The sequence below is a fragment of the Bombina bombina genome, chromosome 5, assembly GCF_027579735.1.
Source record: "Bombina bombina isolate aBomBom1 chromosome 5, aBomBom1.pri, whole genome shotgun sequence".
In the NCBI taxonomy this organism is placed as follows: Eukaryota; Metazoa; Chordata; class Amphibia; order Anura; family Bombinatoridae; genus Bombina; species Bombina bombina.
This window is the reverse complement of record NC_069503.1, coordinates 726,019,237-726,039,029: the sequence shown is the minus strand read 5'-3', so window position 1 is coordinate 726,039,029 and position 19,793 is coordinate 726,019,237. Positions and strand designations below refer to the sequence as shown.

Below are 19,793 nucleotides of genomic sequence, written 5' to 3'. Positions count from 1 at the left end.
AAACTCACCTTTTACCTCCGCCTAATTTTAAATGTTGTTGTATTTTGCCCCGAAATCAACGTCACGAAGCAGTGATTCAAACCTTCTTCCAGCTGATGAGTAGCAAAAACTACGAAACAGTCTGTCCTGGGATGGTTATGAATCACTGCACTAACCCTAGCTAAGCTTATAAGCTGTGTGAACAGCGATGCTTTGGCATAAAGGGAATCTGCTGAAAAGCAGGCTTGAAGTAAAAAGGTGTGTCATTGTGAACCGAATTTGCATATCTTACCCAGAATCCTTTGCTGCATTGGAAACACTGTAATTTAGAGGTTTTCTGTGGGAAAAACAAGCCTTCTGGCCTGTCTAGATTTGTTAATGAACTACACAATGAGTTATTTTCTCTATATTTTGTGCGTAGTGGAGGATTTTAAACTCACATTTTACCTCCCCCTAATTTTAAATGTTGTTGTAAGTTAAAAAAAACTAATACCCATACTCGCGTTAACCCTAATCACTATAAGCCCCTACTCTAACAACCCCTAACCTGCCGCATAGCCCACCGCAAAGTCCCAGTACACTATTAACCCCTTACCCACCACAACCCCATCCAAAAGTAACCCACTACACTATTAACCCTAGACTGCCACAACCCCCGTCGCAAAGTAACCCACTACCCTATTAACTCCTAAATTGCCGCAACCCCTATCGCAAAATAACCCACTAACATCTAATACCCTAACCTAACACCTCCTAAGTTACCCTAAAACATATCAACCATATCTGTAAAAAAAAAAAAAAAAAATAACAGTACCTTTAAAAAAGAAAAGAAAAAAAATGATACTAACACGAAACTACAGCAATAGCCCTTAAAATAGCCTTTTGTAGGGCCAGCTCTTTTTCTAAACAAAATAAATCTACACCACTGTACAATTAATCCCCCAACCCCAAAAAAACAAAAAAGGCTATATAAAAAAAACTACTCTAAAAGTTGTCCTAAAATAAAAAGAAAAAAAAAAAACACACCAAAAAAACCTAACAAACCCCTTTCATAAAAAGGCCCCTCTGTCAGTTTAATTGTGCCTTTTATGAGGATGCGTTCATGCAGTAAAAGCATTAAAGGGACATGAAACCCAAATGTTTTCTTTTGTGATTCAGATAGCGCATACAATTTTAAACAACTTTCCAATCTACTTTTTATTATCTAATTTGCTTAATTCTCTTGGTATTCTTTGTTGAAGGAGCAACACTGCACTACTGGGAGCTAGCTAAAAGCCAATGGCAAGAAGCATTTTTGTGAAATCACCAATCAGCCGCTTCTGATTCTACCTAGGTATACTTTTCAACAAATGATACAAAGAGAACAAAACAAATTTGATAATAAAAATTAATTGGAAAGTTATTTAAATTGTATTACTCCTTTTTTTATTGAACAAATATGTGTATCTTAATTTTTTTTTTTTAAATCCTTACCACCCTACGGGGGTTTCTATGTTCTTGTGAAGCAAACTACATGTTGGCTATAGCAACAATCAATATATCTTCCTTTGGATTAGATTGGGAATTATGTTTTTTTGTTTTTTCATTTTGATATGCATTAAACAGTTATCATATTCAGGATTTTTCTGCCAAGCTTTTGGTATGTTTCAATTATGACCCATTGAGTCGTCCATTCCCTGGCTCTCAGCAAAAACATCATTTATAGCAATACTTAAATAAAATAAAGACAGAGACTTAGATTTGGATAAAGATCTGGCCACGGCCTGTTTATTAAATAACACATAACTTTAAATAACACTTATAAATTAACCACTGTTAAACACAATAACATGATGAAAATCAATGACCATTTCTTTGTTTGTGCCAGCACCAATATAATGTATAATCTTCCACTTTCAAATCCACAATTTTTTATTGACCAGGCCGTCTTTATTTCCGCTGGACATAGCAAGGTGCCCAATCCGTTATTTATTTTACTCTTTTTCTCAGCTTCAAGGGACCCCGTGCACAAGTAGCTGATAACCCAGCTCTCCCACCCCTTGGGGAGGCTACCCAATAAAAACCCCTTTTTGCCATGGTCATAAAATTTTGATGCCTAGCACACCCGCCACAAACTGGGAGGATAAATCCTTCCAGTTCCGCCACCCTTCACATCAAAAATTGTAATTTCTCTTGAATGTTGAGAATGAAGAGCCGGAGCCCAAACTCGTTCAAATGAACGCCATCCCGCCTATAAAACTCCCCAACACCCACGTCCTCCAAATCATCATGGTAAACCAATGCACCCCCAACTTTTTTTACAAAGAAGCGACGAGCTTGTTTACTTTCTGCCTACTGTTATCCAATCGACAGTGATCCCAGGCTGCCCGCCAGATCAGACGCGGCACTATATTGGACCATACAATCAGCAACTTTGGAAACAAAACTTGAAGCCTTGCACAATCATTTTTAATCCGCCACACCAGGTCTCTCTGAGGTATGAAACACAAATCATTACCCCCAGCATGTATGACTAACACCTGTGGAGGAGGGAAAGTCTTCGCATGCTCCAAAACCGCACGGGCAAATCTCCAACCCCGTAGGGAACAACAAAATATTTGCGCCCTTACCCAACTGATCGGTCTTTGACCGACTCAAAAATATGGACACTTGCTTGTCCGTAACCACTACATGTGAAAAACCCAAACCACCTTGACTTGCTTGTGAACCACTAATCAGCTCAGAGATGCGAAAAGCACAAAAAAAAAGCCAAAACGAAAGCCGTTTGAAACAGCAAGACTTTGTAAGGCAAATCACACACCATTGCCAATGCATTCCACAACAATAAAAGTACAGAGAAAGTAACTGGGCGATGGCCATCAAAGCGTTGCCGGTTCCGTTTCATTCCCTTAATAATTTGACGAATACAAAAGGATTTTGTAATATCCACAACGTTCAACAGTTTGAAACGGAATGACAAGGCAGCTAAACGTTTTTCCACTGATGAAGGAGACAGATTGTCAAGATTCCAACTCCATATCCATTCAAGCAGTAATCTCTGACAGGCTGCCTCCCCCTCAACCACTTTATGCTGCCGAAGGAACTCCTCCAAAGACTCCCAAACCTTAGAGTACACTTTCCATGAACTCGGTGCCAAGGAGGCTCTCACCAAATCGGCAAGTCCTCCGTACCAAGGGTCCACAACAACTCCGGAACATCTTTTCCCCTGTCGTCTGCCCATGGCGCCAAATCCCGAAATCGCCTCCACTGCGAACGAGAAAGCGCATCAGCAATAGAGTTCTGTGCACCTGGCAAATGCTGTGCCCTTACCAACACATTCAATTTCATACACTGCAGGAAGAAAACCCTCAACAGCCGAACTACTGGAGGAGATGAAGAACGCAAACAGTTAACAGCAGACACCACACCCAAATTATCAGTCGAAAACAAAATAGACCGATCCCGCAAATCTGCGCTCCATACAAACAAAGCCACCAGTAAAAGAAATAGTTGCAAAAACACTAAATTTTTGATCAAGTCCAACCCCTTCCACCCATCCGGCCACTCTGAGGCGCACCATTCGTGCCCAAATATGGCCCCGAAACCCCTGCTCCCAGCCACGTCCGTCACCAGTCCCAATTCCTCAGCCGAGGCCCTTGGAGCCTGGATCAATGCTGTACCATTGAAATGTGCCAGGAAAACCCTCCACACACCCAAATCCTTTTTAAGCGGGTCAGTCAACCTAATGAAATGATGAGGCCGACCAATCCCTGCTGTAGCAAGGGAAAGCCTCCTGCAAAAGACCCTCCCCACAGGAATGATACGGCAGGAAAAATTAAGTTTACCTAGCAACGATTGCATCTCCACCAATTTTACCTTCTTGACTGATAGGAAGTAATTAATTACCATAATTAAATCTTCCACTTTGTTAGGCGGAAGCCTACATTCCATGAGATCAGAATCCAATGTGATCCCCAAAAAACTCAAACATGTCACTGGTCCTTTAGATTTTTCTAGCGCAATTGGAACACCGAATTCATAAGCAATCTGGTAAAACGTGTCCCTCAACGCGGCGCAAACCGCCTCACCAGCAGGGCCCACAGTTTTTTGACCACCCACTCCAAGAAGGTGCTAAAACTCTCAAATAATGAACACGAGATCGAACACCCTATCGGGAGACAGAGGTGCACAAAAAAACAACCATCAAAACAGCAACCCGGCAATCTTTGAAAAACCGGGTGAACTGGCAATAGCCTGAAAGCTGCCTCGATGTCCACCTTAGCTAGCAAAGCATGCTTTCCAGCTACCCGAACCAGCTCCACCGCCGAATCAAAAGAATCATACTTCACTAAAACTAGCTCAGGAGGAATACCTTCGTTTACGGAGTTCCCTTTCGGGTACGATAAGTGGTGGATAAGCCGGAATTTACCAGCCTCCCTTTTTGGAACCACTCCCAGAGGAGATTTTTGTAACCCGGGGAAAGGCAAAGCACCAAACGCTTCTTTTAACAATTTTTCATGAACCACCTGAGGCCACTCCCTCGCAGACTTCAAATTACCCTCAAAATGCTCAGAACCACTAACTGAAGGTATAATAAAACCAAAAGTAAAGCCGTGGAGTAAAACAGCCGCTTTCTCCCGGCAACCTCTTTCAGTGCCATATTGACCTAACCAGTGCTCCATCTTTTGCACCCTGATTGGCGACGCCCCCTTTTTCTGGAATATCAGGCTTCCCTGGTCCCTTTCCTTTCTTAAAACACTTAGCGAATGCGTGTGCCCCTCCGCAGCCAGAGCACTCGTGCCTGAATTTACAGGTACTGCCCCATTTGCATTGACCGTCGTTGAATGCAAAACAGAAACCCTTTTTTCCCACTGCCGACCAGCTGGCTGCCACCGGCCGTATATCGAAAGGGCTGAGAGGCCCGTAAAGGAGTCATCACTTTTAACCACAGACCCATGTCGCGGTCATCCCACTTCATATCGGACTTGACAGCGAGCCGTTGACGAAATTGCTCATCGTAGGTCCACCAAGCCATCCCCCCGTATGTCCGCTGAGCAGCCGCAATCTCATCTAAGTAGCAGAACAATGGGGCCCCTTGGTCCGGGAACCTGTCTGCCATCACACTGGCATAGGTCACAAATGCCTGGAAACAATTAGTGAACGTTCTAGGCAGTTTGCGATACCTTTTTTTACGTTCATCCTCTTCCTTCTTACCCAAGTCCTTCTTAGTATCATCCGATACCTCGAAGGACTGCTCCAAAGGCAACAAGGAAAAAAGTTCTATATACTCCCTCTTGCAAATCTTGTCTTTCGTTTCCTTGGGTAAATGCAACCCTAAAGGACTGATAGAGCAAAGGCAAGACTGCGACCTTGCGGTATCCGCCACCCTAATGCCCGGAATCTCGTCCGTGGCAGCTAAAAGCCCTTCCTGCACAGTACCCTGGCTAGCCAAAGCAGCAGCACCGACAACGGGAATCGTACCTGGAATACTCCTTTGGGAAATGGGAAACTCCGCCCCTGACGGCGGAGCCCAAGCCCTGGCCACAGATGGTAGCGTAGCCACGGGGGCCGTAGAGGCCTCCACCTTCCGTAACAACTCCCACAACCCCTCCAGTAGACTTACAGATACACATCCCTTGATGCCCCCCCCCGACCTACACCAGCCTGAAAGCTCACCTGCCACCGCCGTCACGTTCCGTGTCTCCAGAAGATCGGCCGAAACTCACAGTGCCCCCGCCGCTGCTGGAGGTCCCCCGACAGAATGGGAAATACCCTTAGATGCCTGTAAAACATTATGGAGATGACCCACAGACAGTTCGCCCTCATCCCTAGGAGCTGTATCCTCACATCTCTGCGGCAATACATTACCACCCAACCCTTTAGCTCTTTTTGACCTAGGCAACATAATCTGATGAAATCCTCTGCATCACCTCCCTATGCCTAACATCATCCCTGTCACCAGAGGCCCTGACGGCCGTAAATGCATCCCTCGCCCTCTCATTATGTACCACTGTCCCAACCCTTAAGTCAGTCCTACCAGGCTTTTGAAAACCCCCACCTTCTTCCAATCTGCCCCTATATGTGTGAATACTGCCACCTACCACCAAAGAATTGTAGGCCTCACTAGGCGCCGGACCGTCCCCAGAGTCTAAATTAATTGACTCCGTCCAGGAATTCATCCGCCGTCAACAGGACGCCTCTCACTTTGCTGCTCCAAAGATGCGCCCCTGGAGGCTAACACCGTACCTGCTAGTAGAGAGGAAACATTAGCACCAACATCAGACACATGACTTCTAAGCTGAGTCCCTTCAGAAGATCGCTCCACCCCAGTAACATTAACATGAGGAAACCTAAGACCCCTAAGTGATTGCAAACCCAAATCCCTCTTACGCTCATCTAACCTGGGGGAAGGGGGTACAACATCCTCATCCCCAGATGAGCTAGGGAAATCCTCTATAACTACAGGCTCAGAGTATACGCTAGGGCCCCCCTCCCACGAATACCTCTTCCTGCAACACCTCTCCTCCTAGCTCTAGAGGGCCTACCCCCAATAACTTGGGCCCTAGACTTGAAACTTCTGGAGCCCCCCTAGCCCTAGGGCGGACCTGCAACTGCTTAACCCCCAGCTGACCCCCTTGGACGGGCCTGGCCTCAGCAAGCTGTATTGGAAACCCCCTAACATCTTCAAACTGGGCCATACTCCCACCCTCCCTGGGCCATGAATCTATCACCATAAAATCTTCCCCTAACTGACTGGACCCAGCCTTAGAGGTGCCTGGCTGGCTAACTGCATCCCCACACACCACATATATGTCAGGCCTAACAGATGTCCCCTCCTTTGAAACCTCACCGGACCCCTCCGGCCACGCTGGCCCACATTCTCAAAATTTTCTCCTTGCTTGTGGCCCTGGTACGCATCCCTGAAGCCACCTGAACCCACTTCAGCCACCACCCTAGGCCCCTTCAGACCGTGTTGGCCTTCTTGTATAGCACTTACAACTTGCTTTGGGCCCTGCACAGCATGTACCCTGGCCGTTCTGTCCCGTGGCCACCCCACCCCCACAATCTTACCCTCCGTTACCGCCTCTGCCCCTACTGGGGCCCCTGCCTCCAAACAGCACTCTGCAGTCTCCTTCCCACCAGGATCTCTTCTACCGCCGCTGGGACTTCTCCTCCTCCGACCACCAGCTGATCCCTGCACAGGACTGAGCCGTTCTGGAGGTCGCCAGCATCACGCAGCTCTGGCTCTTGGGACGGGAGCATCCTCCTCAGGTGAACCACCATCCTCTTGCAGAAGAATCTCCAGCTGGGAGCGAATCCAATCCGGACCTCTGGTTCCAGCGACGTCCCGCAACCTGCTCAGCAATTCGTCCAACTACATGACACCGGCAACAGAAGACCTGTAAAAGAAGATTATCTAAGCACTGCTCCTGTCCGGTGAGTAACATCAACTGAACTGGCGCCAAACTCCCCTTCCTGGTACCTCCTACCTAAACCTTCCCCTAGCACTGACGAGCCTAACTCCTCCCCCTGGGTCAAGGAACCCTCCACCTACGTGCCTCCGTCTGCGGGGGCTGACAATCTATCTTGATAGATGTTAGTGGGAACATTGTGACGTACATCCATAGGAAACCAACATCATCTAATGATTCATTACACTTGGACAGTCAACACACTTTTTTCCTTTAAGCTAGAAATTTTATTGGATATCATCTATAATTTAAAGGACTAACAAAAAAATTGTGCCCACTGCTCAGTTGAAAGAGCATTTCAGTTATTTTGTGGGTAATGTATTGTCAACAAGCAGAAAAAAAGATGTAGGGGCAAAGGATTAATAAATACATTGACTTATTGCTTTTAATAAATGGGATCAGATCAGCTACATTTCAGCTACATTTTGGTCCTTGCAAATATCATAATTGCCAACATTTGAAAAAAATGTCCAGGGACACTTTGGAGCAAAGCCATGCCCATTTATGGATTAGATAGCTCCACCCACTCCTTCACCTTAAAACAATCACATTAAATACTAAGGGCTAGATTACAAGTTGAGCGCTAATTATTAGCACTCTACTAAGTAATACCAGCGCACACTAATGTGCGCTGGTATTATAAGCTAAGCGCAATGTGAATGCGAGCTTGAGTTCGCATTGCTAGGGAGCACTTCCATAGGCTCCAATGGTAGTCTCGTTCTGATGCCGTCTCTGAACCTAAGTGTAGCGAAGGGTTAAGTCGTGCAGCGATTGCAGCATTTTTAAATATATACATACAGGGAGTGCAGAATTATTAGGCAAATGAGTATTTTGACCACATCATCCTCTTTATGCATGTTGTCTTACTCCAAGCTGTATAGGCTCGAAAGCCTACTACCAATTAAGCATATTAGGTGATGTGCATCTCTGTAATGAGAAGGGGTGTGGTCTAATGACATCAACACCCTATATCAGGTGTGCATAATTATTAGGCAACTTCCTTTCCTTTGGCAAAATGGGTCAAAAGAAGGACTTGACAGGCTCAGAAAAGTAAAAAATAGTGAGATATCTTGCAGAGGGATGCAGCACTCTTAAAATTGCAAAGCTTCTGAAGCGTGATCATCGAGCAATCAAGCGTTTCATTCAAAATAGTCAACAGGGTCGCAAGAAGCGTGTGGAAAAACCAAGGCGCAAAATAACTGCCCATGAACTGAGAAAAGTCAAGCGTGCAGCTGCCAAGATGCCACTTGCCACCAGTTTGGCCATATTTCAGAGCTGCAACATCACTGGAGTGCCCAAAAGCACAAGGTGTGCAATACTCAGAGACATGGCCAAGGTAAGAAAGGCTGAAAGACGACCACCACTGAACAAGACACACAAGCTGAAACGTCAAGACTGGGCCAAAAAATATCTCAAGACTGATTTTTCTAAGGTTTTATGGACTGATGAAATGAGAGTGAGTCTTGATGGGCCAGATGGATGGGCCCGTGGCTGGATTGGTAAAGGGCAGAGAGCTCCAGTCCGACTCAGACGCCAGCAAGGTGGAGGTGGAGTACTGGTTTGGGCTGGTATCATCAAAGATGAGCTTGTGGGGCCTTTTCGGGTTGAGGATGGAGTCAAGCTCAACTCCCAGTCCTACTGCCAGTTTCTGGAAGACACCTTCTTCAAGCAGTGGTACAGGAAGAAGTCTGCATCCTTCAAGAAAAACATGATTTTCATGCAGGACAATGCTCCATCACACGCGTCCAAGTACTCCACAGTGTGGCTGGCAAGAAAGGGCATAAAAGAAGAAAATCTAATGACATGGCCTCCTTGTTCACCTGATCTGAACCCCATTGAGAACCTGTGGTCCATCATCAAATGTGAGATTTACAAGGAGGGAAAACAGTACACCTCTCTGAACAGTGTCTGGGAGGCTGTGGTTGCTGCTGCACGCAATGTTGATGGTGAACAGATCAAAACACTGACAGAATCCATGGATGGCAGGCTTTTGAGTGTCCTTGCAAAGAAAGGTGGCTATATTGGTCACTGATTTGTTTTTGTTTTGTTTTTGAATGTCAGAAATGTATATTTGTGAATGTTGAGATGTTATATTGGTTTCACTGGTAAAAATAAATAATTGAAATGGGTATATATTTGTTTTTTGTTAAGTTGCCTAATAATTATGCACAGTAATAGTCACCTGCACACATAGATATCCCCCTAAAATAGCTATAACTAAAAACAAACTAAAAACTACTTCCAAAACTATTCAGCTTTGATATTAATGAGTTTTTTGGGTTCATTGAGAACATGGTTGTTGTTCAATAATAAAATTAATCCTCAAAAATACAACTTGCCTAATAATTCTGCACTCCCTGTATATATTTACTGGGAACATACAGTTCCCATAGACTTCAATGAAAGGCACTTTTTAGTGCCGTTGTTTTTTCTCAATGCCACTCCCACCAACTTTACGCCCAAAAACTGCCTAGTCTTTTATTAATAAAGAAATGCTACCTTTTTTTTTTTTTTATAAATTTTTTTAGAACATTTGGGGCACTTTTAGAAAATTAACCAGAGATCGGATCTCTTGTTAATTTTCTGAGCGCTAATTGCCTGTATACAGCTGGCGAGATAAATCAGTGAGACCAGCTTGTTTAAAATGCTTACATCATTTCACAGGAATTGTGATTTAGACATACCCTTGGAACTCCCCTGTTCAGTCCAGGGAACTGCCTGTCTCTCCCACTTTCTTAAACTGTAATTTTTAGTTTACCATGCAGTAAATACAAAGAGCAATGTAATTTGTAAAAGATATCCAGAAAATATAAAAGCATGATCCTAATTTGTTAAATTAACAAAGAATCTTTCAAAACATATTAAGAATGTGTAAACTCACTGCTGGAGCTAAATCTAAATATATTACAATATAAAATAGAAAGTGCAAAGTTTATTAATACTGAAAGGACCCAGTCTGAAGTGTAAAGTAATATTAAACGCAATGCACAAAGTATAAGTGTAACAAAATTCTCACATTATGCAGTTCTATATTGCACTGAGTTCCACCCTTTTTTGAGCATTTAGTGAGTTCAACCCCTGTGAAGTCTGAACTACAATTTTTTTCCAAGCTGGAGAGTCATTTGATCATTAGGCCCCTAGTGAGAAATATATTGAACACTAAATGCAAACAGTGTGAGTTGGATCAGAGTGCTAAAATGTATCCACTATAAGAATTCTACTGTTCCTGGTTTTTAAAATATACAATGATTGCCATAAAACAGTAATGACAAAAATTTAGTTGATCAATAGACACTGATATAAGCATGAAAAAGTGGAGCTTGATGCCCCGTGTTTTTGCGAGCCTGCAGGCTCGCCAGAAACAGCAGTTATGAAGCAGCGGTCACAAAGACCGCTGCTCCATAACCTGTCCGCCTGCTCTGAGCAGGCGGACAGACATCGCCGGAAATCAACCCGATCGAGTACGATCGGTTTGATTGACACCCCCCTGGATTGGGCGCGAGTCTGCAGGGGGCGGCGTTTCACCAGCAGGTCTTGTGAGCTGCTGGTGCAATGCTGAATACGGCGAGCGATCCGCAGTGTCCGATCAGGTCCGCCAGACCTTGATAAATATGGGCCATAGGCTTCTCTATATTTCCATTTTACAGTACCTAAATGAATGACTATTTGGCTGGCCACTTGTGGACCACTTAGTAATGAAAGGTGAAAAACATTGATAGTCACACACGCGGCCACTTTTGGGCCCCTTGACACCTGATAGATATAATTAGTATGAAACGGTAATAGTGCCTTCTGAAGTTATTTAAATATTTACAGAGAATTACTCTTGAACCCTATGATGCCCAGTTTCAAAATTATAGTGATGTAGCATTTTAGTTATCACAATGGTCGCTTTTATACATTAAAGAAAAATATATATATAACCTCATATAGATCGCTGGGACTCATAAATTGGTAGTAAAAGCGCCTTAAGTTATTCAAAGATTTACAGAGGATTATAACAATGCATGTGATAACTAATAAATTGAATAAAATGTAGTTCAGAAATATTGGCTTAGAAAAATGGTTAGAGGCGAACCCTGGTCACTTAATGTGCACACAACTTTTCATGAGGTATCCTAATATATGCATCACCCTTCATAATGACTACATTCAGACTACTAGTGGTAAAATGGTTGGGATTATGTTGTTGTTAAGATGTGACCTCCATCTGGTTTCTATTAGCAACTGGACTAGGACATTCAAATTAAGAACCAGTGTGTTGTGTCAACAGAATGTCCAGTTTAAGGCAGATTACAAAGGACAGTCCTATGTATTATAATTGCGAAATACATGCATAGCTTAACAATAACCATTAAGTCCCTACCTGTAGAGTGAAATGTTGTTGAATTTAAAATAACGTTACTAGTCTAGGTAACAGCAAACTAAAGGGACGTAAGCTTTATGTAATAGGCTATATTTTTAAAATGAGCAGCCTGACCATATATTACAAGTCGCTATCTAAACGGCCGCTAGCAGCTCAGCAGTTTTTAGGATAGCAAGATGGTTGGCTATATAGATTTCAAGGCATAGCTGGCACTTTGAACATTTAAATAATGTTAAGTAGTGAATAAAGGCAATGTAGAGATTAACAGTTATTTATATAGGCTAAGACTATAGCCATGACTTAGCTTGTTACCCTTCATATGTTATATGGCAAATGATAGCTACAGCAACAGTAGAGCTGGAGATTATCTGTCTCACTTCAAGTTACTCTTCAGTGTATGGCGAAAATATGATCTCCCTGCATAAGGGGGGAAAAAAGAGTTCTTGACTTGCTGACACAAAGCGATTGATTCTGGACTCACAGCATCTTGAGCACTAGACCCTCGGTCCAAGACCCACACCATGATGTCTGGTTTAACCCATTCCCGCCCGACATAGTACCCCATCTCTGCCAGAGAGCTTCCAACTTGAATATCCATTCCAGCTGTCCTTGGCAGTGTCAGGCTCAATATCAAAGTAGGCAGGCCAGGAGGTACATCAGAGTCCCAAATGACTATCAAATGACTATCACCTAGATTACAAGTTTTGCATTCAGGTTTTAACGTTGAAAAAATTGTAATTTCAGCGTTAAAACAGCACCGCAGACATTACAAGTCTTGTCTGTACCGCAAGCCTTTTAGCCTGTAACGCAACGTCAGTCCTGCACTCGTAAAAATTACGTTTTTTCATGGGACTTCCATAGCGCAGCAATTACAAGTTTTTTGGTGAGGCTAAAAAGCTTGCGTTCCAGCCTATACCGACAACATCCGTTTCACAATCTGAGAGCAGTAATTATGAGTTTTGCCCAACAAAACTGTTACATAAAACTCATAACTAAATTGTTACAAAGTACACTAAACACCCATAAACTACCTATTAACCCCTAAACTGAGGCCCTCCCGCATTGCAAATACTATATTAAAGTTATTAACCCTTAATCTGTCGCTCCCGACATCGCCACCACTAATAAAATGTATTAACCCCTATTCCGCTGCTCCCCGACATCGCCGCCACTATACAAAAGTTATTAACCCGTGGAGGTATTCTTCATACGGTCGTCCGCCGCACACTGAGGATTGAAATGCAAGATACCCCGTTTATACTGGGGGTACCATTGCATTCCTATTGGCTGAAAATTTTGTTTCAGCCAATAGGAATTAGGGCTGCTAAAATCCTACTGGCTGTTCAAATCAGCCAAAAGGATTTACGCAGCTCTCATTCTACTAGCTGATTCAATCCTCAGTGTACGGCGGACGATCGCATGAAGAGGACCTACACGACGGATCGATGGACCTCCGTCTTGGACCCCCGCCTTGACCTCCACCTTGGACCTTCACCTGGACCTCTGCTTCCGCGCATCGCCGCTCTGCCTCCGCAGGGATGAAGAAGATGTTGGTCCCGCGATGGATGAAGATGGAGCCGCCTGGATGAAGATGGAGCCGTCGGGAAGAAGATCGTTCAAGCTGGACTTCAACAACTATGAGTACCTAAAGAGGGGTTAGTGTTAGGTTTTTTTAAGGTTTTTTGGGGTGTTTTTTTTTAGATTAGGGTGGGCACTCTTAAAAGAGCTGAATGCCCTTTTAAGGGCAGCAAAAGAGCTGAATGTCCTTTTCAGGGCAATGCCCATACAAATGCCCTATTCAGGGCAATGGGTAGATTAGTTTTTTTAGATATTTTTTTTTGGGGGGGGGGGGGGTGGGGGTTTGTAATGTTAGTGGGTCTTTGTATTTTTTTCAGAAAAAAAAGCTGATTTCTTTAGGGCAATGCCCTACAAAAGGCCCTTTTAAGGGATATTGGTATTTTATTTTGGGGTGTTTTTTTTTTTTTAATGGGTATTAGAATAGGAATAATTTTTATTATTTGGGATAATTTGTTTGTTATTTTGTGTAATGTTTTTTTTTTTGTTTTGGGGTGGGTTTTTATACTTAGATTAGGGTTGGGCATTTCATAAAAGAGCTGAATGACCTTTAAAGGGCAGTGTCCATACAAATGCCCTTTTCAGGGCAATGGGTAGATTAAGTTTTACTTTATTTTTATTTTGTGTGTTTGGGGGGTGGGGGTTTGTATACTGTTAGGGGGTGTTTGTTATTCTTTTGTAGGAAAAGAGCTGTTATTTTTAGGGAAATGCCCTACAAAAGGCCCTTTTAAGGGCCCTTGGTAGTTTATTATAGATTAGGTTTTTTTTATTTTGGTTGTTTTTTTTTATTTTTTTAAAAGGGTATTAGAATAGGAATAATTTTTATTATTTTGGATAATTTAGTTTGTTATTTTTTGTAAAGGTAGGTTTTTTTATTTTTTGTAATGGTAGGTTTTAGTGTAAGGCAGCTTAGGTTTTATTTCACAGGTAAGTTTGTATTTATTTTAACTAGGTAGTTAGTAAATAGTTAATAACTATTAACTAACTAGTCTACCTAGTTAAAATAAATACAAACTTACCTGTGAAATAAAAATAAAACCTAAGCTAGCTACAATAGAACTATTAGTTATATTGTAGCTAGCATAGGTTTTATTTTACAGGTAAGTATGTATTTAGTTTTAAATAGGTATTATTTAGTTAATAATTGTAACTTTAATTTAGCTCTATTTTAATTATGGTAAAGTTAGGGGGTGTTAGGTTTAGGGTTAGGTTTAGGGGTTAATTGTTTAATTTAGGTTGTTGCAATGTGGGGGCTGGTAGTTTAGGGGTTAATAGGTTTATTTAGTGGTAGTGATGTGGGAGGCCAGAGGTTTAGGGGTTAATAGTTTAATTTAGGTTGTTGCGATGTGGGGGCTGGCAGTTTAGGGGTTAATAGGTTTATTTAGTGGTAGTGATGCGGGAGGCCAGAGGTTTAGGGGTTAATAGCTTTATTTAGTGGCGGCGATGTCGGGGAGCGGCAGAATATGGGTTAATAGATTTATTATAGTGTGGGCAATGTTGGGGTGTGAAGGAATAGGGGTTAATAACTTTAGTATAGTGGCGGTGATATCGGGAGTGGCAGATTAGGGGTTAATAGATTTATTTAGGTGGTGGTGATATCGGGAGCGGCAGATTAGGGGTTAATAACATTATGTAGGTGTCGGGGGTGGCAGATTAGGGGTGTTTAGACTTAGGGTTTATGTTAGGGTGTTAGGTTTAAACGTTACTTTTTTTTCCCCAATAGACATCAATGGGGCTGCGTTACGGAGCTTTTGATTCCGCAATCGCAAGTGTTAGGTTTTTTTCTAACCCGCTTTCCCCATTGATGTCTATGGGGAAAGCGTGCACAAGCACGTCAAAACAGCCCTTGTATTTTGTGCAGTAAAACTTGTAATGGCTGTGCTATAGTGGGTGAAATAACGCAACTTTGGTTGCGTTCGTTAAATTCCCTATAGCGCACATAACTCGTGATCTACCTGTATAAGAGGAATAAGTTCCACGATCAGCATTTTCTGTCTGCTGGTCTCTTGGGATATGGACGAAGTGTGAGGTAAGTTGAACTCATTGCTGCACATACTGTCTACCGGAACATATCGAACATCCCCTTCCAGCATAATACCGCTTTCTGTCTGTAGGTATTGCTGAGTGTAAAGCTCCGTCTCCTCTATGTCCTTCGGTGTAACAGTAGGATGGAAGTCACCAGAGTCTTGGCAGTTGTCTAAACTTTCCAGGGTAGTACGAAGAACATTGTTGTTCTGGGAGGAACCCAACTTTAGTAGTCTGCTTGAGATTTTCAAAGTAAACCTGGAGTAAATCTTCAAAAACCTTAAGTGAGCTCAGTATGCTAGCTTCCATGACAATAGGTTCTCCTTCCCTATGTCTCTCAAGTGAAAATTAGCAGTGATTATTTTGACACCATTACTATCATATGCAGGAAACTCATATTAGAACTCTCGCTGACCTGCTAAGTATGTTAATTTTTCAGCTATGATCAATCTAGAGCCCTAAATTGTACGGTTGGAGGCTGAGGTGATGGCCTACTTTGCTATCTTCCAAGGTTTGGAAGATAGCAAAGAAGGCCGCCACCTTAGTCTCCAACCATCCGATTTAGGGCTCTAGATTGATCATAGCAGAAAAATAAACGTACTTAGCAGGTCAGCAAGAGTTCTAATATGAGTCTCCTGCATATGATAACAATGATGTCAAAATAATCAGTGGATAACTGGCGGATTATTTGTCTGAAAGCCGAAGCTCCTAATATCTGCGACCAGTCATGGCCGTTGCTCGGACACCCCCCTAGATTTTTTTTACATAGTAGCCCCATCATAGAAGCCTGCATTTCATCTAGTCCTAATTGTTTCCATAAGGAGCCTAAAGATATGTTACTTGTACACAATTGAATAAATAAATGCAAAATAAAACAAACAGAAAAAGACAGTAACACAATAATGTAACACAATAATAATCCTCTAAATAAGCATAAGGTCTAATACAAATATAATATTGTAAATTAATAGTTAAAGATATTTGTACATACATAAAATGTTTTTTATCAAGCGATAGAAATAGTTATTAGATATTCAGTGTGCTTTCTCTTGAGTGATTTCATTTAGTTAAATAAGGGAAGTTAATGCCTATTATGATTCTCCTATCAAGCAATAAAACATATGCATATGCGTCTTTTAAGTTGCTATAAATACCATGTGTGCAAAAAACGTTAATCTTTTCATGCAACCAAAAAAAATTGCTTCCTGGAATGAACTGATAGTTTGGCTTCATGTTTTGCTACCATGTAGACATATACTCATTTTTTAAAAGAAAACAAAAATGCTTGGCTTGATTAACTACAACATCTGAACTGTTTGTGAACACTTTTGCAAACTCCAGTTTCTCATGTGATATATGTTCTTTTCACATAACAGTGAAAAAAATATTTAAAAATGAATTAATGTGAATTATTTTATACTTGTTAGGCTTGTAATGTAAGGATGAATGTTGTACAGTGGCTAAATACATCAAATAAGACCTGTCATACGACACGCACACTTCAAATTCTGTTGTGCCACTCAAGAGAAACTTGTATATGTTGTCCTTCTGATCCCATATTCTTTATATATTTATTTTTAAACTGGTCATTCATGTAGTCTTCTGGTTTCATAAATTCAATATGGGCAAAAATGCATAGCTACTATACGTTATTTATATATATAACCTGTTCATGATGTTGATAGCTTACCACTAATATTCATAATAATTTTTTGTGTTTTATATTTTTGTATTCTGTATAGATTCCACATCACCTGCTGGAAAATCGTTCTCCCAGGGAGATGATTCCACATGAAGTTGTTGGTTTTCCTTCAGGAATTAAATGTGACTTCCCATTCACCAGACTGAACTCAGTATCAGTCAGACAGTGAGCGAGCAGTGGTGGTTGGCGGGGGTGGCAGAAAGCAAAACATGAAATCTAATCAGGAAAGGAGCAATGAAAGCCTGCCACCAAAGAAACGAGAATTACCCGCCACCAGTCGACCTTCTGAAGAGAAGACAGTCGGACTGAGGAGTGAAAACCACCGTACAGATAACTTGCCATGGATCTCCACCACAACCAGCAACCAAAGCAGCTTGGGTGGACGTCACCATGGGCAAGCTGGAGCTTCACCAGAAACTGGTTTACAACAGGGGGCAGTTTTACATAAATCACTTTCTACCAATATGGACTATGCCACCCCCAGTGCTCCAAGGTCAGTACCAGTGGCAACAACAGTTCCTGCCCTTTATCAAACTACACAATCAGGGGCATCTGTGTCTCCTGTGCAATATACAAATGTGCCCCATACTTTTCATTTCATTGGGCCTCCCTATAGTGGACCATATGCAGGATTCATCCCATCACAACTTATATCACCTACATCAAATTCCACTTCTAGTGCTGTATCATCAGCAAGTGTTACCACTCCATCACAACGCTCCCAGATGGAGGCTTATTCCACTCTGATAGCAAGTGTGGGTAACTTTAGTCAACAAGGGCATAAAATCGAACCACATCTAGATCGGAATTCTGGATTGATTTCAGCAGGATCACCACATACCCAGCCAAGTCAATATGTCCATATTTCTAATTCATCACAGAGTGGCATCAGAACTCTGTCACCACCGACCATCCCAGTTCATTTACATAATCACCCTACACTTGCCTTGGGTCCCACTTCACAAGTGCTTTTGCACTACTCAGATCCAGGAACTCACTACATCACTAGGGACCCTACAAAGAAGGAAGAAAGTTTCAGATCACAACCTAAGGAATTATTAAATGGGGAAATCGAGAAAGTTAGAAGATTTGGAGTTTCTCCTTCTACAGATGCACAGTTAATGAAAGCAGGCAATAATAAACCAGCTTCTCAACATTTTGAGTCAAGGCACGTAGTTGTTCATCCTAGTACTGATTACAGTACTCGGGATTCCTCAGGTGTTCGGACCTCAGTTATGGTAGTACCCAACAGCAACACTACTGCCACGGACATGGATGTCCAACAGACCATTAAGAGAGAAACCTCACCCTCAGCAGTTCATAACAAGGGAAGCTTACATTTAGGAAAGCCAGCCCACCGGTCCTATGCTTTATCCCCACAACAGACTCTATGCCCAGAAGGTGTTAAAACAGTGACCACCTTATCCCCTCACACAGTCATCCAAACAACACACAGTGCAGCAGAGCAACTTTCTGTTGGGCTGCCTGCTGCAGCCTTTTATGCGGGTACACAACAGCCAGTTATTGGCTATCTCAGCAGTCAGCAGCAAACCATTGGCTACCCTGGAAATTTGCCACAGCACTTGGTTATCCCTGGAACCCAGCCTTTGCTCATACCAGTTGGCAATCCAGAAATTGAATCATCAGGGGTTGGGGTAGCACCTGCTATTGTCACTTCATCTCCCCAATTTGCAGCAGTGCCTCATACATTTGTCACTACGCCCATTCCTAAAAGCGATAACTACAGTGCTGAGTCAATGGCAACGCAAACGGCTTACCAGACTGCATTGGTCCCAGCTCAAATACACCTCCCAGTTGTACAGTCTGTGGCTTCTAATGTGTCAACAAACCCTACACTGCCCCCTTATTTTATGAAAGGGTCAATCATACAGCTGGCCAACGGTGAGCTAAAGAAAGTAGAGGATTTGAAAACAGAAGACTTCATACAAAGCGCAGATATCAGCACCGACTTGAAAATAGACTCCAGCACTGTGGAGAGGATTGATAACAGCCAGAGTCCAGGGATTGCAATTGTACAGTTTGCAGTAGGAGAGCACCGTGCACAGGTGAGTGAAGAACAATCTGCAAATGATGCTAAATATAGGGAACTTTTTCAATTCCTAGCTGGCATAAAGAATAATTAGTTTAGAATCATTGCACATACAGAATTACTTAGTTGTCTTTAAAAAATAATTACTAAGGTGCAATGCATAATGAATAAGTTCTATATATTAACCGACATTGTGAATATTAACAGTAATGCGTTGCCTGAAGTATGGAACAAAATATCCCATCAGCAGATCACCTGTGCTCTAGTATGTGTGTTGTGTGTGTGTATATATATTTGTGTGTATTCATAGTATATATATGTGTGTGTGTGTATGTGTGTGTATGTATATATATATATATATGTGTGTGTGTGTGTGTATTTCTTTGTGTATAGATAGATACTGTGTGTGTGTATTTATATTTATGTGTGTGTTTGTATGTATGTGTGCAAATATATATATATGTGTGTGTGTGTGTGTGTATATATATATATATATACATATATACAGTATATATATATATATATATATATATATATATATATATGTGTGCCTGTATAATCGTATGTGTTTATAGATATATATGTGTATATCTGTATATGTGTGTGTGTATAATATGTGTGTGTATGTCTGATACTTCCCAACTG

General features: G+C 42.1%; 1 protein-coding gene across 5 annotated transcripts in view; it reads left to right on the top strand.

The window, feature by feature from the left end:
• The window catches only part of ATXN1 (ataxin 1), a 759,530-nt gene that overhangs the window by 704,349 nt on the left and 35,388 nt on the right, over positions 1 to 19,793 (top strand). For all 5 annotated transcript variants that reach the window (XM_053714766.1, XM_053714770.1, XM_053714767.1 and 2 more), the window contains one exon: positions 17,139 to 19,164. In XM_053714766.1, coding sequence (XP_053570741.1) covers positions 17,308 to 19,164 — 1,857 coding nt within the window. In that variant the 5' untranslated portion in view covers positions 17,139 to 17,307. The remainder of the gene's footprint in view (positions 1 to 17,138; positions 19,165 to 19,793) is intronic.